The following is a 23,618-nucleotide window of genomic DNA, read 5'->3' on the forward strand; positions in this document are numbered from 1 at the left end:
AGAATACTCTGCTCAGTGTTTCGTGGCAGTGCTAATGCGACTAGTTATAATTGGTGTATGCTTTTCTTGTGGCGATAATAGTCCTCTTCTAATGATCATTTTAATTAGTATTTTGTTGCGACGCAGCAGGGTGTAACGCTAGCATCGACATGGTAGAAACTCCTTGTCAGTGTTACATTAGTACATTTATGTTTCTTGCATAGATTCCAATACTCGGCTTCCCTCCATAACCAAAGGTGGACACAAAGAGGAAGCGGGGAACATGATGAGGACGTGAACTGGAAGTGGTCATCGTGTCGTAGGAACCTTAGGTAAAGCCTTGAAGTCTGCCTGTCTGTGTCTGTGTCTGCCTGTCTGTCTATCTCTCTTTCCTTCTCTCTGCATCTCTCTCAATCCTTCTACCTACCTACCTACCTCTTTCTCTCTTGCTCTTGGTGAATTATGCCTACTGAAATGACAGAAATAGTCCATCAGGAATAGGGCTGACATTACAACGTTGAAGTCAACCTGCTCTCCGGAGCCCTACAAGGAATGAAGCAACAGATTGGTGTTATCATACATTCTGATACACATTCCACAATAAAATAATAATGAAACGAGAGGGGAATAGACATCTTTTTTGAGAGGACTCTTTTCTCATGGCACAGGCAATAATCTAGAGAACTACACGAATATGAATAACAGACAGAAGCTGCCATGACGGATCCCATGCTTGACAACCAGTTCTACACAGCACAACACAGCCACCTGCTCATCTGAAGATAAGGGTTTAAAATGCAAGTCTCCAAAGGATTGTTTGGACATAGCATTGTCAAAAGGAGGCTCTTGTGATAAAGACTCAAATATGCATTTTCTGTATTCAACACCGTATTCAAATGGATCATGATTTCCACAAACATACAAAGTACGTATCCTTACTGAATGAAAATATGTCAAGTGTTCCATGTTTCATGAGTTGATATAAAAGAGCGTGCAATTGTAATGCTGACTGCAGGAATGTCCACCAGAGCTGTTGCCAGAGAATTTAATGTTATTTTCTTTACCATATGTCGCCTCCAACGTAGTTTTTGAGAATTTGGCAGTACGTCCAACCAGCTGATTGCTCCCAACTCATAGGAATCCCCACCCAGTTGACTACTTTAAAATGGTGGACGCTCTCAATGGCAATGTCCATGCTAAAATGGATTATATCCATGATGAGTCTTTTATCTCTATGAGCCTCTTTTGCAAACGCAAATGCACCATAAAATAATTTGTGCTTTGTAAGTCAAGCTGTTGCTAATAATTATTTGCTTTCCACAAGCTTTCATTTTATAGCCTTTTAAAGATATTGAATTACGTTCAGTTGTGCAACTGAGTAGGTATCTCCTTTTCCAAACAATAAGTTCACTTTTTAATTGTAATTTAATGTGTGTATGAATTAAGATATGATTTAGTTTCATCTTACAATGAATGGAAACATAATAATGAACAGATTGAGTGCTATTTCAATACTTCAGTCAGTTTTAATCCATTTTAAAAAACCTTTCTCAGAATGCCACTGTAATGATGACTGAGGCAACGCCTTCCTTCGACTCTGATTGGGTCATATTTACCAGCTGGTGTTCTCCATTGGATAGTGCACATCCATTGAATCCCTCCTTCTTCACCTTTGTCAATTTCTGCACTTTCATTGAGACGTCGTGTTGTTTCCCAGGCTAGGAAATAAGTTCACAGGCTTTATTTGAGCTTTGGAAGACAGAGGGCACCACCAGAAGAGAAAAGCCTATACGTTTTTTTGGGATTTCCCTGGAAGTCGAGTGGGACCCGCCAAATTGAGGGGGAAGTATACAGTTCAGAGCAGTGAGCCATCGAATCGAAAAGGCTGCAGTAGCAACTGAGTTAGAAGCGTGCAACATTGTTGCAGTGAGGTTGTGACTGCGCGGACAAGGGAATAGCACTCTGCAATGCTTAACTTGAGAGCATTTTATCAGACTTTTCTATTATAAACTTTTCTCAAATTCGAATTAAATCCCTGGTGTTTAACAGGAATACAATATATTTTCAAAAAGGATAAAAAATGCCGGACCAAATTACAGTTTCGGAGTTCGTGGCGGAGACAAATGAAGATTATAAAGCGCCGACGGCTTCAAACTTCACCACTAGAATGTCCCACTGTCGGAATACCGTTACTGCTTTGGAGGAGGTGAGTTGTGCAGTGAATTTAGAAGCATCGGCTACTTCAAGGTCCGCATCACTGGACACGACAGAGGTTATAACTAATGCATAACTTCAACCTAGTTGTAGTACGTAGGTCGGTTATAAACGTACCCTGAGGTAATTGGCAAGATGCTGTCATCACAGTAGGCTATTTTATTAATGGTTGGGCGTTTTCATCAAGCAGGCTACTAGCTCCGTTTGTCCTGCAGTGCTCTCACACAGAGGAAAGTGGAAACGTATCTTCTCCAATTAGGCTACTAATCGTCATTGATTTTACACAGCTTCTCTATTGTTGCTATTATGTACTTAATAGAATAAAAGCCAAAGAGTTATCGGATAATAGAACTGCGTAATGGGAATTCGCCTCTTTGTTTACTTGGAGACTCCCCCTTTAGCCATTAGTTTACAATCAACGAGTTCAAAACGAATCGCTTGGCCCTAATGATACCTTAACTTACAATAATAACCAGTTTCCCATGGCCAGCACAGTGGGAAGTTATATCATGCAAACAATAGCTCTGCATTTGTTTTTGTTTCATGTCTATTGAGGAACAGAAGAGCTTTGCTATGAATGTGGCACCTGTCTCAAAAATTAAGTATTTATGTTAGGCTACGCCCGAAATACTGTTTTACGCTGGTTTATTAGATGGGTGAGCTTCATCAAACTTGCAGGTCGTTATCAGAAAGGACACCTATGCTTTGTTCTATGAAAACCTACCAACACCAGCCATCTCTATACAGCCAACAGAGCTCTGAGCCTCGCCCTGTCAAATGATATAAATAGCATTTCCCACATGGGAAGCTTCGCACCACAGACTGCGTATGCACCACTTCCACATATTACTAATCACCTAGCCATTGTTCAAAAGGCAACAACAGCTAATGTCAGCCATTTCTGAAGTTATATAACAAGTGACCAGCATTTGAGACCAGCAACATTTTTGAAATATGCCTGCTCCATTCTTGGTTGTGCATGAGGAGACCCACCTAAGCCCTCGATCATGTCCCTAATGCTGCTGTATTGCCATTGTTTGCATGAAAGGTGTGCTGCTAAGCTTCCTCCTTGTAAGTAAGAATTTCACGGTAATGTCTACACCTGTTGTAGTTGGCGCATGTCAAAAATAACATTTGATTGGATTATCATGCATGTATTGTTTTTTAATTGAACCTTTATTTAATAACTAGGTAAGTCAGTTAAGAACAAATTCATATTTACAATGACGGCCTACACCGGCCAAACCTGGACGACGCTGGGCCAATTGTGCGCTGCCCTATGGGACTCCCAATCACGTCCGGTTGTGATACAGCCTGGATGTAAAGATGTACACTGAACAAAAATATAAGCGCAACATGTAAAGTGATGGTCCCATGTTTCATGAGCTGAAATAAAAGATCCCAGAAATGTTTCATACGCACAAAAAGCTTCTTTTTTTGGAAGGTTTTGCCTCGAGCTTTGAAGGCATGTCATCAGAATAACATCCTGGCATCGAGTTGAGGCTTTGATTCCAGGCAACCTCAGACAGATTATCTACACACCTGTACTAGAGAGCTACAAACTTGTGGTTTCGGAGGTGTGAAGGAGGCAGGCAGCTGTTTAAAGCTGACCGGTGATTATCCTTTTCTACAGAAATCTGAAGGTGTAAATGGTTAGATTAAATTTCGTGTTCAGTGGTTATGGCCTAGCAGGGCCAGGAGTTTTTCCGGACCACATGACCTGACCAGGAAACTCTGGGCACATGTTATATAGCCTATAGGTAACTGTTCAGAGCTGTCTGTGGTTGTTGTGTAGATGTTTCTTGTGGCCTGCTCTGGCCTAAACCTTCAGTGTCTCTCAACAGTATCTTGTAGAGAGTGTGTCTGTGTGGAAACGTTTCAGATTATTAAAATAATAAAAAATAAAACAATTTACATTGACCTTTCCTCATTGTGACAAGTGCAATTGTTGTAAGGGCATGTTTTGTCTCAACTGAGGACAGGCACAACACAACCTTAAATGATGCAAAATAGGGACTAAGCGATGAAGTATGCGAATATGAAAAAAAATCTGAATTTACACTTTTTTTTGTTTTGACAATTGACGTTAAAGTTAAAAACATTGGTTTTTGGAAATCTTTTTCACAAAAAGTATTAAATAGTTGGCAGCCCTGTTTTGTAAACTTTGAAATTATATCAATCTCAACTGTTTATATTTTCCGGTGATGGAGACATGGATGTCTCATAGTATGGTGAGGTATATATTTTTGAATGTTTTGGCATTCAGGTCCAAAAGTTCCTTTCTGGGCACTTCTACAATGGGCAAAATGTCTGGAAGGTTTTGTTCAAATCAACAGGGATTGCTGTCAAAAAGTGATTGAATTCAAATGAATTTACCCAAGGACAACAAGGCCTTGAGTCTGTTTGCCCAATTAGACAATGCAGTGAACTGCGAACACGTAATGTGTCCTGGCGGCTGACTGGAATCAGAAATGCACTCAAAAGGTGCCTTGGCCCGCAGCAGTGATTTTTGAACACGACAGTGTCATTTCTACAGATTTTCCTTCTTACTGCTCTAATAATGTTATTAATGCGCAATGAACAAATGCAAACCGCATTTGATTAATCCAGTTGATTTAAGCAGGTGAAAGGTCAAGGGTTTTATTCTTGTTTTGTGTGTGGGAAGTAGGCCTAATATTAATTGTCATTTCTATCAATGGACACCACCACTGGGCACTGTCAATCAGAGAAGCAACTTCCTATTAAGTGAGGTAAATAGACAACAAAGGAAGACCCAAGTGCTTTTTGGTTCTCTATCCCTCACCTCCTTGTTGATGACTAAACAATAAAGACCCAATGTTTTTATGTTCTTTACAAACAAGAATTTACACATGGCCAATAGGCTACATCCCTGTTTGAGTGCACGAAGGATCTTTGACGGGGCTGTTTTGGATTCCCAGCAGTGTGCTGATTCTGTGACTATAAAGAATTGTGTCTTGCTATAAAAGTGCTAGTGTCTCCATTTTTGTCCTTGACAGTTGAGGGCTGTCTGAAGGTAGTGGGAGCTGAACACATCTAGTCTACTCAAGTCTGTATTTCAGCAATGAAAAAATGTTGACCGTGCAGCAGATCTTCTGCAGATGTTTCGCAATATGTAGAATAACCGTTGTCATTCCCGTTTTTAGAATTGCCTTATTGCTTGTCACGTTTGGTATTTAGGCCGACACATTTTGCCGTCCCAAATTTTGCATTCCCATTTAAACTACGCACTTTTGTGCTAAATAACTGACATTTAGAAAATGTCATGTGGGAGTTTCGTCAGCACAGTAGCAGCAACAACAGCACGTGATTCCATGCAGGCTGTACTTGTTGGTGTGAAAGATTTTAATTCTGGAAGGGGTGAGAATTTGTGGAGCTAGATGGCCTAAGTTCTGTTTCAAGAGGGCTGATTTCAAGAGGTCCAGCAGCCCCACCAGACCAGTCCTGTTTGATGATAGCTTATCTCATCTGAGCACTCTGGAATCGTTGATATGGACCTACCTGCCTCACTCGTCACATCTCTCAAACTTGACTGATGGCATCGATCGGGTCTGTTCAGATGAGCCCTCTAGTGTTACACAGAGGGTGATACTCTATCTATGAGACACTACACAACACAGAGCTTAATGGGACCTAGTCTGTTGTGTGATAAACCAATTACAGTGGACGGAACTTTAATTAGGTTTGCGGCTGTAAAAGCTTTGTCTATCATCCCCAAATAAATGGGCTTAATGTGTCCTGCAGAGGAGGAGCCACTAAAAGTGCTACTCGGATTACCGTTCTCTTAAAACCACAACTATAAAAGAAAAAAACAGTTTGTCCACTAAGAGGATGTTTGTGCCTTGTGTCATTAACCCCCCCTGGATTGCTGTAAAACAAGGCAACTCCACCATGCCTTTGTTTTACCCGCTGAGCTTATTTTACAAGAGCCTTGGTTTATATTAGTCTGATGATCACATACGTTCTCATTTTGAGCAAGCAAGTCTCTGACTGCAGATGTCACTTTGCTCAGATTTCAAGAGAAATGCACAGTGTTTTGAAAGAGGCAATGCCATCACAGAACATTAGGGAAGGTGGAATACCTAGTCACTAGTACAACTGAATGCATTCAACTGAAATGTGTTTCCGCATTTACCCCATCCCCTCTGAATCAGAGAGGTGGGGGGGGGGGGGGGCTGCCTTAATCGACATCTCGTCATCTGCGCCCATTAGGGCGTGGACTAAGTGCTCAGGTCAAATGGCACTCGCTCTAATGTATTCAGAGTCAAAATACACCATCACTTGTATGCCTTTCGTAGAACTAAAAAGATGTCAAAGAATGGCACAGACAGTCTTAGTTATTTGGAGCAGTCTTGGCGTTGCCCCTGGCTCTGCCAGCAGCAGAACGAGGGCTAAGTGGGATCAATATGAATAGACCACTCCTTTGATCTGATTTATCGGGCCTCCACCCCCAGATCTGGCTCAGAGGGAGAGATGTATTTTTTCTGATAAGTTAATGTTCCCTTCACTAATGGCTGTTGTTCAATTACGCTCCCATTTGAACTGCTATGGCAGGAGTTCAAGACAGGAGCCTTTTGTACAGTAGACTAGAGGCACTGGCAGAGATTTGCTTTTGGCCTCTCACAACGTGAGTGAAGCCTCTGACTCAAGAACTATATTGCTGGTCTTCCTGACGATCAACGTTGAACAACAGGTGAGTTATCTAGTTCTTAGACATGACTTCTAGTTCTTTTGGTTTTACGAAACCATGTCATCTCTGATTATGGGTTCCAAGCAAACTGCGGTTTCCTACTCCCAGGTACGCGTGGGTTAGGACATCCAGTGTGAAACCCACACCGTGTTGCATAAACGGCGCCTATCCTTTGTGTTGGCCTGTAAATTTGTTGACATTTCATGTGTTTTCCGATAGCACCCGTTGTGCACACACACAGGCCTTCCTTTCAGAGAAACATTCCTGGAACCTGAGCATGGCAGCACCCTACACAAGAGTCCACAATAGGGGGACCAATGGTGGACCAGGCTCATTGACTGTCTCTCACCCACATCCCATGCTGCTCATTTTTCTCAGTTGAATCATGGATATTTATAGCCTGCATTTTGCGTGGACATTTTTTTGTCTTCCTGTACCCTCTGGCTATTTCATCCTGGCACAACTGAGTCCATCACGTTGGTATTCCAGCAATGTGCTAGTGATGCATGTTGTCCGACTGCATTGTTCTGTATGGAGATTGAGAACTATTAGGGGAATGACAGTGTTGTTCCTGTAATCTGGGGCAACTGTTTGCACCAGCCAGACTCTCTGTATTGAGTAAATTCAATGTTCTTGGTTAACAATGAGGAAGTGGCATCCACTCCATACTCAAGTGGTTTCTAATTGAATTCCTGAAGATTTTGGAAAGCAGGGGGAATGGATGATGTGGGGAGGGTGACTGCGAAGGCTAGCTGCATTGTCTCATGAAGGAATGATCCACAAAGGACTCTTCCTGGCCTTGAATCGTCCTTTTCAACCCCCTTTTCAAACCCCTCTCCAATTGTTCTGAGTTGCGGTTCCTCTCGGAGTACGGAGAAATGGATGCAACTGATATCCTTTCTAAAAGATGTCAATACTGCGTCCAGCCACCCCAGGCTCCTCCACTCTGCCAAGAGCAGTGTAATCTGAAAGCTTAACAGCAATATACCCCCGGCCGTATCTACAGACAAAGACTAATAGGTTTTCTCACAGAGCCTACAACCGTGTTCCCTCTAGATAAGCAGCCTGATGGTGTGTCCGACAACCCTTCATTATGTGTTGTGGTTGTGTTCCCGGGCCAGCGGAAGGCGTAGCCTCATCTTCTCAGAGATTCCTATGGCCATTCCAGGCATTGTCCGCGGCAACAGCCAGCCAGGCTGGACTGGAACGAGCAGCTGTGGGGCAGAACAGGGGGCATGGAGGAAAGTTTTTAACAAGGCCTCAGACACAAGGATTAAGCATGCACACAGAGACAATCCATGAGTAATTGCCTTAGGGACAACACAGGAGGATGTTTGCCTAGTGAGCTGCCCACTGCCAGCCACCTTGGCCTGCATATCCCTCTTAAGGAGCTTATCATACTTAATGTAATTGAAATGTCAGATGAACTTGTGGATCAGATGAACTTGTGGATAACATTTTTATGCCTCTGCGTCCAGTATGTAGGAAGTTGGAGGTAGTTTTGCGAGCCAATGCTAATTAGCATTAGCTAGCGCTAACGATAGTTTGCATTGGCTCGCTAACTACATCTTCCTTCATACTGGACGCAGAGACATAAAAATGGTATTGCCATAATCCAGAACTATCATTTTAATGACCAGGTTGTTCTATTCGGTCAATGAAAATGTAAGTGTTTTTTGCGTCTCTTCAACTTAGTCTTTGTTTAAAAAAAATTAGACCTTAATGCTTGAGGCAATGTTTTTTTCCTACAGCTTCACTTCAGTCTGTTTAGCAAATGGGCAGAAATGCCATGTGGTATCACACAATCGGAAACTATGAAAAGTAATCTTTTCCACCCCAAGAGTACCCAGCGTGTTTCCTCCTTGCCGTCCGTGCATTAGAAGTGTGAGGTATCTCATACAACTGGAGCCAGAGGCAGCAGGCTCCCTGTTATCACCCAGTCTCAGGCTCTCTCTCTGGGGCCTTCCTACAAATGATAAATCCTCCCGATGGGGCTAAACAGTGGAAAGAGGGAACGGGGGGGGGGGGGGTCACGGTACTGACCCAATCATTTTTGGAGGCTGTCCTCCCGACTGGTGAGCCTAGGCTGTTGGGATACAATACTGCAAGCAAATCTCTGTGGTGTGTGGGACATTGATTGGGCAGGGGGGTCAGGAGTGCACCGGCCTTTGTTGGGAGTGGGGTTACATGGAAGTGTGGAGGCCCTCCGTCAGGGGGCCTGCCAAAGATTGCCGTGGACAGCTCCTTTTCAAGGCCATTGTTCTCTGACAGTCCATGCCTCTTCATTAATGAACTCCCTCATTGATTTGTTGCCGTGGCCTCTGCACATGCAGGGTGAGAGCAGTTTCTTCAGGAATCTTTGTAATTGTGTTGCTGGGTTGTCGCTTTCACTTAAGAAAACTGCAGTGGGCTCATGGAGGACGGGCTTTCAGATGTGTTCCCCCTCAAGCTTTTGTTAGGTTCTGAGAAGCTAGCTGGATGTAAGTAAGCCATCAAGAAGGCCAAATGTCTTACGTAGTCATAAATGGATAGATTTAATTATCCATTATCCAACTGTTCCATTGGAAGTGCTCTTAGAAATTATGCCCCTTTAACAGATTTCGTACGTGAATCAACAAAAGATAGATTTAAATTCTCTTAAAGGAACTCCGTTTTAGAAATGATCTAAGGCATCCTTGTCAGGTTATGATATCTTTGATATCCTCTGTCCTCATGTGGCTGATATTCTAGTTTCCTGAATGTCTTTCCTCGGACTAGTTCCATTTGTCAAGCAAATCGGGCTCCCTGGAGTGTTGGGAAATGCAGTGCACCAGTTCTTTTCACATACTGTAGAGCTGAAAAAACCTACAGAAATGTGTTGAGAGATTGCAACTGTTTGTGCATCTCAAAGAACTCTATTTTTAACACAGCTGAATTTATTATGCCTCTGCCTAACGTGCTTCTTTTGCGCTACCGCTCTTCATGTCGTACTCCTGGAGACAGTCCTGAAAAACTTCAAAGGAGCTTCGTACAAGGATCTTTCATTCCTCTTCATAGCATCCCTTCCACAGCACACTGGCCCATATGTTGTCCAGAATCATCAGTTGATATTTCCAGGCGAACGCACAGTCTTATTCCTTGTCCTTCAAGCATCCTCATATGCTCCTTGTATGTAACTATGACACTTTGCCTTTGGCATTGCTAAGTATCCACCATGATGCCTACACGTTGGTAGATGTGAGCAGGCCAGAAACTGTTTACGTTCGCTGGATTCTTTTGTTGTTGCAAGACACATTTGGTCCTAATTTATCCACTCCTCCCTCAAGCTGAGTTTATCAGTCCCCTGCTAATTTATAAACTTTGTTTGACTTTTAAGGGAGTATTTAACAAACTCACAACAATTCTGCTGTCGGGTCTCTTTCCTGATTCCCCCCCCCCCCCCCCTAGGTAGTTAAAGCTCTCTTCCTTCAAAGCTTGATATTTGCATTGTCACTTGGTATACTCAGACAAGTATACCAAGTGAAATTTGAATCCTAAATTTCCAGTTTAAAAGTTACTCATTGTACTGCCTACCAGAACATGCCCACTGAGAGTGGATGCGGGTCACTGTTAACGGTGTGATAAAGTGTACTACACCCTTGGGGTTTGGCGATGCTCCCTGTTTGTCTTTATTTGACCTTTTCACCTTCTGAGCTCTTCGGTAATTGATAATCATTGAGGGCTGAGGGAAAAAGTCCCACTTGCCCCCACTGCTCAGTCACCTCGATCTTCAAGCACATCACATCAGTAGTATATCTTTTCAATCGGTCCTTGTGAGTCTGTAGTGTTGAGATGGACAGTTCTCACACGGTCTCAAATAGCCACTAAGTGTTGAAAAAGCCCAAATCTGAATGCTTTTGAGGCATGCCCCATCTTGTCCAGTGTTCACAGGCAGTGGTGGCTCATGAAAGCTGAGAATCATCTCGCACCCAAACGCCAAGTGCATTATAACCTGTGAGAATCTGCTCAGACTTGACCAACTTGAAAGTTTGTTGGCGATGGCTGAAGAGCCAATGTGTGATGGGGAATTTTGGACCTCATATATGTTCGAAAGTCTCCAGATGACACAATAAAGCCCCACTGAACACAAAGGCAGTGTGTTCAATGTGTCAAAATATGTTTTGAAGGGGTCAATTGAAGGGCAGAGGGTCAGTCGGATGGAAAGCGGTTTCTCCAGACATAAATGGAACCATCCATTGATGTAGCCTAGAGTGACATGAGGTAGCTAGCTACACCAGGGGTTCGGCACTAGCTGGCTTTCTATTTCAAACCAGGGTTTGTTTTCCTTGACGGTTTTAGTACCTCAGTTTATGTCCTCACCAAAGTGTGAGTGTTATTGCTGGCAGGTGGTGACTGTTCAGGTCCAAGAGTACCCCCCTTTAGTAGTTTTTACAGTTTTCACTAAGGAGTAGTAAACCACCAAACGCCTTTTGAGTTAGTTTTGGACAAAGTGTTGGAATAAGTCCGGCAGTACGTTTTTTTTAAACATATTTACCAGGTTGTCAATGTAAGCTGGTACACTTGTTCTCAGTTTACCATTTTGTCCTGTTTTTTTCTCTTCTATTCTGTGTTCAAATTTGCATGTACTCCACATTTAATCCTGCTTAACATCAGACTCCTCTTTTGCTGTGTAATTGAGTGGCCTTCAGAGAGGTGTGTGTGTGTGTGTACTTGACTCATTCACTGGTCAGAAGCTGCAGGGGGCTGGTCTTGTGACACCAGTAAAGAGAGAGAGGGCTGTTTTCTCCCTTCTCTTTGCTAACCTTCCTCTGCATGGCTCTTTAAACACTCCGAGCGACCATAATATGCCCAGTGAAGACACTGACTCTTTGAGCGGGCGGACTTTTCCACAGTCCCCACCAGGCTAACTGCATGTATTACTGCTCTGTGTTAAACACCGGAACCACAGCTTGTTAGTGGTCCCCTTAATGGTTCACAGGCCTATTCAAATATTTACTTAGTTGCTCCAAATTGCTCAAAGTTGTGAATGAAGTGCTTGAAAGGTTTTTCCCCCCCTTTTATTTCTCATCCAAATCACATACAGTGAGTGCATAGAGCTGAGGCAGTAGAGTACACAGGGAAATGGAAGTAGGCTATGCTGTTTCCTTTGCTCAGTACTCTTCTTCTCAGGCGCGCACCTGTTTTCGGCCCGACTCGTCTGCTATGCATTTCATTTGTTAAATGACATCAGTCTTATTCTCTAGAGCTCTGAATAGCTTTACCACAAGGCAGCTCCTTTTAGTCTCCTGTCTGCTTTCACGAGCTCTCAACTACGCACTTCAGTCATTAACCTATTTAAGGGGGATGTGTGTATGTACATGCCTTTGTGGTCATTTTTATTTAAAAAATGTATTAGTGAGAAAATAAGAAACTGCCCTTGATAGTGACACTGCTCTTAAAGACGCTTTACGTATAGGCCTCACAGCCTTCGCCAGAGCTTTGACGAAGGCCGTGAGGCCGATACATAAAGCTTGTTTTTTTCTCATTTTATTCAACTGTTACCATGCACCTGTAAAAAAAGATAGCTCAGATGTGCGAGTGCCTTTTTATGATTTTTTTTTTATACAGTTCCAGTCAAAAGTTTGGACACGTAGTCATTCAAGGGTTTTTCTTTATTTTTAATTTTTTTTACATTGTAGAGTAATAGTGAAGACATCAAAACTATGAAATAACACATGGACTCATGTAGTAGCTAAAAAAGTGTTAAACAAATTAAAATATATTTTAGATTCTTCAAAGTAACCACCCTTTGCCTTGATGACAGCTTTGCACACTCTGGCATTGGGGAGTTTTCACCGTTGGGTTCGCCTTTCCCGAACCCGAAAAGGCGAGTCGTGTGTCTTCTGAAATATGACCCGCCAAACCGCGCTTCTTAACACCCACCCGATTAACCCGGAAGCCAGCTGCACCAATGTGTCGGAGGAAACATCGTTCAACTGACAACCAAAGCCAGCCTGAAACTAAACCCCCTCCCCGGCCAAACCCTCCCCTAACCCGGATGACGCTGGGCCAATTGTGCGCCGCCCTATGGGACTCCCGGTAACGGCCGTTTGTGACACAGCCTGGAATCGAACCCGGATCTGTAGTGATGCCTCAAGCACTGCAATGTAGTGCCTTAGACCGCTGCGCCACTCGGGAGGCCCATGGTCGTATGTTTTTAAATGAGTTGCAGCTTTCCCACTTCTGTTTCTCCTCCTCCACCTTTACTGTGTGGTTGACTACACCTACTGGAGAAAGCTGTGTGTGCAGCAGGAGTGTGTCTTTTTGTTCTCTTGTGTGTATCCGGGTTTTGTGTGCCCTCGTTCAAAAGCATCTGTATTTGAGTGTACGTGCATGCAATTGTGTGTTCGCATCCAAGGTAACTAGAGTAGCTGCCGGCTTGCCATTGAGTGACTGCACCCCTGCTGTGATGCCAATTGGTCGGTCTGACGTGGCAGGTGAAGCACATTGAAAGAGGACACCATTAAGGAGGAGGAGGTCTGTCCACCTCAGCAGTTACAGTAATGGGCTCTGCCGTGGCAGCCTACTCCCCAGAGTCATGGCTGCACATAGAGACATCATTAACCAGACCTCTATCTGCCCCGTTTAATTCCTCACTCCCCCCCCAGTCTTGCTCCATTTTCCTGAAATATGACTTGCAGCAACAGCTAAGAGGTAGCGTGTGGCTTCTGTGAAGACTTCCAGGAGTGACACTCTAGTGTGTACTTCAACTGCCACCGTCAGGAGGGGGAGGTTTGAACACAGTAGTGAAATGAGTGTTGGAGCACTGTGCGTCAAGTCTCTCACATGGCATACAGGATTTCTCTTCTTTCACACAGACCAGGGTGCTGTAAAGTAAACCCTATTGCAAAAACACTGCTTCCCAGGCCCAGCAGACTTTTCCCCCCTTCTTTTCAGGGTGTTTGTTTTGACTTTAACATCTGGTGCCTCTATAAAACTTGGATTAGAATCAAGCCCCCCTCCTACCACCAATGAATTAGATAATTACCCCAGACTGCCTCCTTTTTTTGGCACTGTCTCAATTCGTGTCAGACTGTTTCCTTGTATGACTCCAGCATGGCGGGATTGGGGGGGAGGAGTCAGTGACGTGTAATAAATTGACACCAGACGGGAACCAGACATGTGTTGTGGGTGTCCCTCCCTACTCCCTTCCGTGATCCTCAGCAGTTCAAAGAAGGTGTGGCGGCGAGGTTGACCGACTAGTCTGAGGCCAGACTACGAGAGCTGGCTGTGTGGGTTAAGAAGTGCCGACCCCACACAACTGCTTTGTTTTCTCTGGGTGGGAGTCGCGGTGGGGTTCCGGCTGCTCGATATACGGTCATCAAATAGTTCCGTGACAAGAACAATGAGTCAGGGCCGTCCCTGACACTATCCGATATGCAAGCATCCAGGAATGCTTTTTATTCTGTGTAACTAATCTAATCCTGGCATTCTGATTAGTCTCTTCCTCTCTGGGAGTGAGAGCATATTGTCCTAGATTGTCAACATATCTTTCTCATGTCCCTTATTGACCAAAACATGTTCTCTTTTTACTCTTCTTGCCCAGTTCCAACTCCCCTGGCCTTACGAGGGCCTTGGAATCAGCTGTGGACATGAAATATGTTTGCCTAGCTACCCAAAGTCATTGCTTCGGCCAAATGATATGCCACAACCACGGACGTTAGTTTCTCCTCCACAATGAGTCTGGGTCTAAGTTTACTCCCCTATGATTCCTAGGATGGATATACAGTACCATCAAAAGCTTGGACACACCTACTCATTCATGGGTTTTTCTTTATTTTTACTATTTTCTAAATTGTATAATAATAGTGAAGACATCACAACTATGAAATACCACACATGTAGTAACCCAAAAAGTGTTAAACAAATCAAAATATATTTCACACACTCTTCGCATTCTCTCAGCCAGCTTCACCTGGAATGCTTTTCCAACAGTCTTGAAGGAGTTCCCACATATGCTGAGCACTTGTTGGCTGCTTTTCCTTCACGCTGCGGTCCAACTCATCCCAAACCATCTCACTTGGGTTTAGGTCGGGTGATTGTGGAGGCCAGGTCATCTGATGCAGCACTCCATCACTCTCCTTCTTGGTCAAATAGCCCTTACACAGCCTGTAGGTGTGTTGGGTCATTGCCCTTTTGAAAAGCAAATGATAGTCCCACTAAGCGCAAACCAGATGGGATGGCGTATCGCTGCAGAATGCTGTGGTAGCCATGCTGGTTAAGTGTGCTTTGAAATCACAGACAGTGTCACCAGCAAAGCCCCCCCTCCCCACACACACACGCCATCACACCACCTCCTCCATGCTTCACGGTAGAACCACACATGCAGAAATCATCTGTGAAGCATTTATTTGCGCTGAAATGTCCGAGGTGCAATTAATTCTAGTGTTCTTGGAATGTTCCGTATTGCCTGACCTTCATGACTTAAAGTAATAATGGGCTGTCGCTTCTTTTTGCTTATTTGAGCTGTTCTTGCCCTAATATGGACTTGGTCTTTTACCAAATAGGGCTATCTTCTGTATACCACCCCTACCTTGTCACAAGACAACTGATTGTCTCAAATGCATTAAGAAGGAAAGAAATTCCACAAATGAACTTTTAACAAGGCACACCTGTTAATTGAAATGCATTCCAGGTGACTACCTCATGAAGCTGGTTGAGAGAATGGCAAGTGTGCAAAGCTGTCATCAAGACAGAGTGGATATTTTGAAGAATCTCAAATATAAAATCTATTTTGATTTGTTTAACACTTTTTTTTTTTTTGGTTACTACATGATTCCACGTGTTATTTCATAGTTTTGATGTCTTCACTATTATTCTAGAATGTAGAAAATAAAGAAAAACCCTTGAATGAGTAGGTGTGTCCAAACCTTTGACTGGTACTGTGCATCCTAGATTGTCTGATTGGTTCGAGAGGCCGATGGGTTGAGCCAGAACACGAGTAAAGCCAAAGACAGTACAGTATGTATATAGGCAGAAATTCCTTCTCCAATAGAAGTCCCAGATCACTCCTGTAGGCAATGTCATGGCGACGTTGGCTAGCTCATGCACAGAAACATCTGGTCTAACGGGCGTCTCACGCTGAACTGCGCATGTGCAGGCCATCAAATCAAAGGCACTTTTTATGATATAAAGTTGTTTTTGACAGAAATGAAAACGTGTCAGTTTGTCACTTTCACAAGGTTGTAGTAATAACATGTTCAACTACTTCAGACATTGGCTCAAATGTAGGTTGTACCTTTTTTAAGAAAATTTACAACTAAGGAAGATTTTATTTATTTTTCTCATTGACTTCTCAAACCCTGGCCTGTTTGGTCTCTTTCGCAAGCGTTCCTGGAATTCTCGCGATGATGCGCTTCTGGGTTTAGAAACTCTGTAGTAAAGTGACGTTTAGAAAATGTGTCATTGGCTTCGATACTCTGATTGGTTAGTGATGATCCAATCCCTGAATACTTTGTTTTCTACAAAACCCTTCATTTTTGTTTTCACCACAAACAACTTTAGTGATTGCAGTCTCAGACTTGATGTATGTAGCGAACGATAGCAGCAGAAGGATTCAGTTTGTGTCTCTGGAAAAAAAAATATATCTCTGGGTTTTGACTGTCTCTTTTAAACAAAACAATCTAGCCAGTGTGATGATATCATTGCCTAAAAATACACATACATTTTAAGGAAACTACTTCTAAAAAAATCTATTGAAATGTACACCAAACCCATGAAGAAACATACAATGGCTGCACTATGAAAAACGCTAATTTATCGCCATGTTTTGGTTTGGGAGACCTTGGATAATGTAAGGCAAGTGCTTTAGGTATAAGGCCTTGCCTCACCTTGCCTCACCTTCCCAGCTCTGAGCTAAACCAGGCCCAGACAGGGGGGCCTGTGTTGGTCAGCCATTCTGGGGTCAATGTCTGGCTGGCAGGAATTGGCGTTTTTCTCCGGTTATGGCGGTGACGCTGACAGGCAGGAGGGAAGTGGGATGGTAGTGCAGCCAGAGAGGATGTTAGTGTGGTTTGGGGAAATGGGTTCGCAATATGGTCACTTGGGTTTACTTGTAAAGGCTTAAAATAAGATCTGTGTCCATCTTTTCGTATTATCTTAACCCTCTCTGTGTCCTGGGAAGTATTAATGGGACTCAACCGCCCCGGTGACGACCCTACAGGCTCAATGGTGTTAGTCTCCAGATTGGAGAGAGCCAGATGGTGCCTGATGTCATGAATTAAGACTCTCATTATTTCACTCCATCTACTCAACTCAAGCAAGGTCATCGTCAATACCAGCAGAGGAACTGAAATCTTCATCCCCCCCAAAAAATACTTTGTTTATCATCTGCGAAATGTGCTGAGTTTCGTTTAGTGTTTTATCTTGGAGCAGATTCTGACATAATCTGCGTGGGGTGTAAGAAGGCCCAGCATTGTCCTACCATGCTATGGTACAGTGGCCAGTTGTGGAAATCCCCTCTTGTTCCCTACTCTTCAGGTTAAAAGCCTGTCATTTTAAAAACGGCTGCTTCAAACAGCAAGACATACAAAAGAACGGCCTAGATCATTGTGAACTGTGATTATTTGTATTTTCTTTCAGTGCTTGGAACGGTGAATGCCTCTGAGGATGAATGCTTCTGAGCGAGGGAGAGTGAGTGTGGGAGAATGATTGAGGGCTGTGTTGTCGTGTTCAGCCGGGCTTGGTTTATGACTCCGTCTGTCCCCGTGCACTCGCCCAGTTTTCCTGACCGAGCACTCTCTCCAGATTGAAAGTGTCTGCTGAGGCATGATGCTGGTTGATGGGCTATGTGTGTTACATGCTGATGAGCTATGATGGGCTATGTGACGTGGCTATGTGACGTTGATGGGCTATGATGGGCTATGTGACGTGGCTATGTGACGTTGATGGGCTATGTGTGTTACTGCTCGCATTGCAAAAGACATTTACACGTGTTATTCAATGGTTTCATCTAAAATGCATGCGCATGTCTGCGTAGCTAGGCGCTAAAATAGAACTTGGTTCTATTTTTGACGCTTGTTGCACTGCTAGTTCCACCTCATCTCCTCATTGGTTTTTAGGAGCATCTACAATGCATTCGGAAAGTATTCAGACCCCTTGACTTTTCCCACATTTTGTTACGTTACAGCCTTATTCGAAAATGGATTAGATTTTAAAAAAATCTCATCAGTCTACACACAATGCCCCATAATGACAAAATGAAAAAAATAGTTTTTTTAGAAATGTTTGCAAAAATGTTTTTAACTTTATTTACGTAAGTATAGAGACCCTTTGCTATGAGACTCGAAATTGAGCTCAGGTGCATCCTGTTTCCATTGATCAATCTTGACATGTTTCTACAAATTGATTGGAGTCCACCTGTGATAAATTAAATTGATTGGACATGATTTTGAAAGGCACACACCTGTCTATATAAGGTCCCACAGTTGACAGTGCATGTCCGAGCAAAAACCAAGCCATGAGGTCGAAGGAATTGTCCGTAGAGCTCCGACACAGGAATTTGTTGAGGCACAGATCTGGGGAAGGGTACCAAAAATATTATGCAGCATTGAAAGTCCCCAAGAACACAGTGGCCTCCATCATTCTTAAATGGAAAAAGTTTGGAACCACCAATACTCTTCCTAGAGCTGGCAACCAGGACAAACTGAGTAATCGGGGGAGAAGGGCCTGCATTGTCTTGGCAGTTTGCTTAGGGTTGTTGTCCTGTTAGACTGGGGCTAAGGTTCACCTTCTGAGGTCCTGAGCGCTCTGAAGCAGGTTTTCACTTTGCTCTGTTTATCAAATCAAAATGTGTTGCTTACATACATACACTGCTCAAAAAAATAAAGGGAACACTTAAACAACACAATGTAACTCCAAGTCAATCACACTTCTGTGAAATCAAACTGTCCACTTAGGAAGCAACACTGATTGACAATAAATTTCACATGCTGTTGTGCAAATGGAATAGACAAAAGGTGGAAATGTATAGACAATTAGCAAGACACCCCCAATAAAGGAGTGGTTCTGCAGGTGGTGACCACAGACATTCTCAGTTCCTAGCTTCCTGGCTGATGTTTTGGTCACTTTTGAATGCTGGCGGTGCTTTCACTCTAGTGGTAGCATGAGACGGAGTCTACAACCACACAAGTGGCTCAGGTAGTGCAGCTCATCCAGGATGGCACATCAATGCGAGCTGTGGCAAGAAGGTTTGCTGTGTTGTCAGCGTAGTTTCCAGAGCATGGAGGCGCTACCAGGAGAGGCCAGTACATCAGGAGCGTGGAGGAGGCCGTAGGAGGGCAACAACCCAGCAGCAGACTCGCTACCTCCGCCTTTGTGCAAGGAGGAGCAGGTGGAGCCTGCCAGAGCCTGCAAAATGACCTCAGCAGGCCACAAATGTGCATGTGTCTGCTCAAACGGTCAGAAACAGACTCCATGAGGGTGGTATGAGGGCCGACGTCACAGGTGGGGGTTGTGCTTACACCCAACACGGGCAGGACGTTTGGCATTTGCCAGAGAACACCAAGATTGGCAAATTCGCCACTGGCGCCCTGTGCTCTTCACAGATGAAAGCAGGTTCAACTGAGCACAATGAGCACGTGACAGACGTGACAGAGTCTGGAGATGCCGTGGAGAACGTTCTGCTGCCTGCAACATCCTCCAGCATGACCGGTTTGGCGGTGGGTCAGTCATGGTGTGGGTGGCATTTCTTTGTGGGGCGCACAGCCCTCCATGTGTTCGCCAGTAGCCTGACTGCCATTAGTACCGAGATGAGATCCTCAGACCCCTTGTGAGACCATTTGCTGGTGCGGTTGGCCTGGGTTCTCCTAATGCCAAGACAATGCTAGACCTCATGTGGCTGGAGTGTGTCAGCAGTTCTGCAAGAGGAAGGCATTGATGTCTGGACTGGCCCGCCCGTTCCCCAGACCTGAATCCAATTGAGCACATCTGGGACATCATGTCTCGCTCCATCCACCAACGCCACGTTGCACCACAGACTGGTTCAGCGAGTTGGCGGATGCTTTAGTCCAGGTCTGGGAGGAGATCCCTCAGGAGGCCATCCGCCACCTCATCAGGAGCATGCCCAGGCYTTGTAGGGAGGTCATACAGGCACGTGGATGCCACACACACTACTGAGCCTCATTTTGACTTGTTTTAAGGACATTACATCAAAGTTGGATCAGCCTGTAGTGTGGTTTTCCACTRTAATTTTGAGTGTGACTCCAAATCCAGACCTCCATGGGTTGATAAATTTGATTTACATTGATCATTTTTGTGTGATTTTGTTGTCAACACATTCAACTATGTACAGAAAAAAGTATTTAATAAGAATATTTCATTCATTCAGATCTAGGATGTGTTATTTTAGTGTTCCCTTTATTTTTTTGAGCAGTGTATAAAGAACCAGTCAAAAGTTTGGATGCAGCTACTCATTCAAGGTTTAAAGTCTTTTTTTTCTTCTCACGTTGTAGAATAATAGTGAAGACATCAACTATGAAATAACACATATGGAATCATGTAGTAAACAAAAAAGTGTTAAACAAATCAAAATAGATTTTTATTTTTGAGATTCTTCAAAGTAGCCACCCTTTTCCTTGATGACAGCTTTGCACACTCTTGGCATTCTCTCAACCAGTTTCATGAGTTAGTCACCTGGAATGCATTTCAATTGACAAATGTGCCTTGTTAAAAGTACATTTTTGGAATTTCTTTCCTTAATGCGTTTGAGCCAATCAGTTGTGTTGTGACAAGGTAGGGGTGGTATACAGAAGATAGCCCTATTTGGTAAAAGACCAAGTCCCTATAAAGGGAAGAACAGCTCAAATAATCAAAGAGAAACGACAGTCCATCATTACTTTAGAACATGAAGGTCAATCGCAAAGACCATCAGGCGCTATGATGAAACTGGCTCTCATGAGGACGGCCAGAGGAAAGGAAGACCCAGAGTTACCTCTGCTGCAGAGAATACGTTCATTAGAGTTAACTGCACCTCAGAAATTGCAGCCCCGGGGGCCTCCCGGGTGGCACAGTGGTCTAGGGCACTGCATCGCAGTGCTAGCTGCGCCACCAGAGTCTCTGGGTTCGCGCCCAGGCTCTGTCGCAGCCGGCCGCGACCGGGAGGTCCGTGGGGCGACGGACAATTGGCATAGCGTCGTCCGGGTTAGGGAGGGTTTGGCCGGTAGGGATATCCTTGTCTCATCGCGCTCCAGCGACTCCTGTGGCGGGCCGGGCGCAGTGCGCGCTAACCAAGGGGGCCAGGTACACAGTGTTTCCTCCGACACATTGGTGCGGCTGGCTTCCGGGTTGGAGGCGCAATGTGTTAAGAAGCAGTGCGGCTTGGTTGGGTTGTGCTTCGGAGGACGCATGGCTTTCGACCTTCGTCTCTCCCGAGCCCGTACGGGAGTTGTAGCGATGAGACAAGATAGTAATTACTAGCGATTGGATACCACGAAAATTGGGGAGAAAATGGGATACAATTTTTAAAAAATTAAAAAGAGAGGGAAAAAAAGAAATTGCAGCCCAAATAAATGCTTCACAGAGTTCAAGTAAGAGACACATCTCAACATCAACTGTTCAGAGGAGACTGTGTGAATCAGACCTTCATGGTTGAATTGCTGCAAAGGAGCCACTCCTAAAGGAAACCAATAATAGTAAGACACTTGCTTTGACCAAAACATGAGAAATGGACATTAGACTGGTGGAAATCTGTCCTTTGGTCTGATGAGTCCGAATGTGAGATTTTTGGTTCCAAATGCTGTGTCTTTGTGAGACACAGAATAGGTGAATGGAAAATCTCCACATGTGTAGGTCCCACCATGAAGCATGGAGGAGGAGTGATGGTGTGGGGGGCTTTGCTGGTGACACTGTCTATTTATTTAAAATTCAAGGCACACTTAACCAGCATGGCTACCACAGCATTCTGCAGCAATACGCCATCCCATCTGGTTTGTGCTTAGTGGGACTATCATTTGTTTTTTTAACAGGACAATGACCCAACACACCTCCAGGCTGTGTAAGGGCTATTTGACCAAGTTGGAGAATGATGGAGTGCTGCATCAGATGACCTGGCATCCACAATGACCTGACCTCAACAATGACCTGACCTCAACCCAATTGAGATGGTTTGGGATGAGTTGGACTGTAGAGTGAAGGAAAAGCAGCTAACAAGTACTAAGCATAGGTGGGAACTCCTTGAAGACTGTTGGAAAAGCATTCCAGGTGAAGCTGGTTGAGAGAATGCAAGTGTGCAAAGCTGTCATCAAGGCAAAGGGTGGCTACTTTGAAGAATCTCAAAAATAAAATCTAAAATATAGCATTTTTTTATTTGTTTAACACTTTTTTTGGGTTAATACATGATTCCATATGTTTTATTTCATAGTTTTGATGTCTTTGCTATTATTCTACAATGTAGAAAATAGTAAATATAAAGAAAAACCGTTGAATAAGTGTGTGTCCAAACTTTTGACTGGTACTGTATTTAACAGAAATGATTGCGGGTGTAGCGAAATGCGTGTTCCTAGCTCCAACATTGCAGTAATATCTAACAATTCACAACAATACACACATCTAAAAGTAAAATAATGGAATTAAGAAATATATACATTTTAGGACGAGCAATGTCAGTGGCGTTGACTAAAATACAGTAGAATAGAATACAGTACATGCATATGAAATGAGTAAAACAGTATGTAAACATTATTAAAGTGACTCGTGTTCCATTATTAAAGTGACCTGTGATTCCATGTATATAGGGCAGCAGCCTCTAAGGTGCTAGATTGTAGCCGGTTACTCAGTCAACAACCTGATCAACTCTATGCGAAATTAGATGTGTCACGCTGCATGAGGCAAATGGTGGTCACACCAGAAACTGACTGGTTTTCAGATCCACGCCCCTATTTTTTTTTTAAAAAGGTATCTGTGACCAACAGATGCATATCTGTTTTCCCAGTCATGTGAAATCCCTAGATTAGGGCCTACCGGTAATTAATTTATTTAAATTGACTGTTTTCCTTATATGAACTGTAACTCACTAAAATATTAAATTGTTGCATTTATATTTTTGTTCAGTTTAGTTCATCCCTCAGTTTTGCACTTCTGTGTTTAGCAGAGTAACATTATATCCTATCGAAAAGGCACCAAATGTTGCTGGTTCGAATCCCCAAGCCGGCAAGGTGGAAAAATCTGCAGTTCTGCCCTTGAGCAAGGCATTTAACCCCTGCTCCCTAACAACTGCTCCCTGGTCGCCGATGACGTGTACGTTAAGGCAGCCCCTGCACCTCTCTGGTCCAGAGGGGTTGGGTTAAATGCGAAGACACATTTCGGTTGATTGCATTCGGTTGTGAAATTGACTAGGTATCCCCTTTCCCCCTATATACCATTTTCTCTAAGGCTACCCATCCCAGCCCCCATCTGCTCTGCATGGCCACAGAAGTGAAACCATGGCCAGACACCTTCCTCTCCATCGAGAAAGCATGAATATGTCATTGTCAAGCTCATAGAATTTAGGCTATCCATTGATCCATGAAAGACAAACAATGTGACTATTCATGAACTCCACCTTTTGTGTTTAGGAGTCAACAGAACACAACAATTTAGCCTCACCGAAGTTTGTCCAGAAAAACGCAGTGTGCACATTCATTTGAGGCCTATGTCACTGTAAATAACGTAACTCACACATGCCCAGAAAAGAGAGGATTCTCTCTCCCCCAAAAAATGCTAA

At 43.7% G+C, this 23,618-nt stretch overlaps 1 protein-coding gene across 1 annotated transcript in view; it reads left to right on the forward strand.

Annotated features, from left to right (window-relative positions):
* Positions 1-1,649: 1,649 nt before the first annotated feature.
* Positions 1,650-23,618, forward strand: part of asap2a (ArfGAP with SH3 domain, ankyrin repeat and PH domain 2a) — a 93,942-nt gene continuing 71,973 nt past the window's right edge. The window contains 1 exon segment of the mRNA XM_023986310.2: positions 1,650-2,185. Within this exon segment, the coding sequence (XP_023842078.1) occupies positions 2,060-2,185 (126 nt within the window). The 5' untranslated portion in view covers positions 1,650-2,059.

Source organism: Salvelinus sp. IW2-2015, linkage group LG4q.2 (assembly GCF_002910315.2).
Source record: "Salvelinus sp. IW2-2015 linkage group LG4q.2, ASM291031v2, whole genome shotgun sequence".
NCBI classification, from domain to species: domain Eukaryota; kingdom Metazoa; phylum Chordata; class Actinopteri; order Salmoniformes; family Salmonidae; genus Salvelinus; species Salvelinus sp. IW2-2015.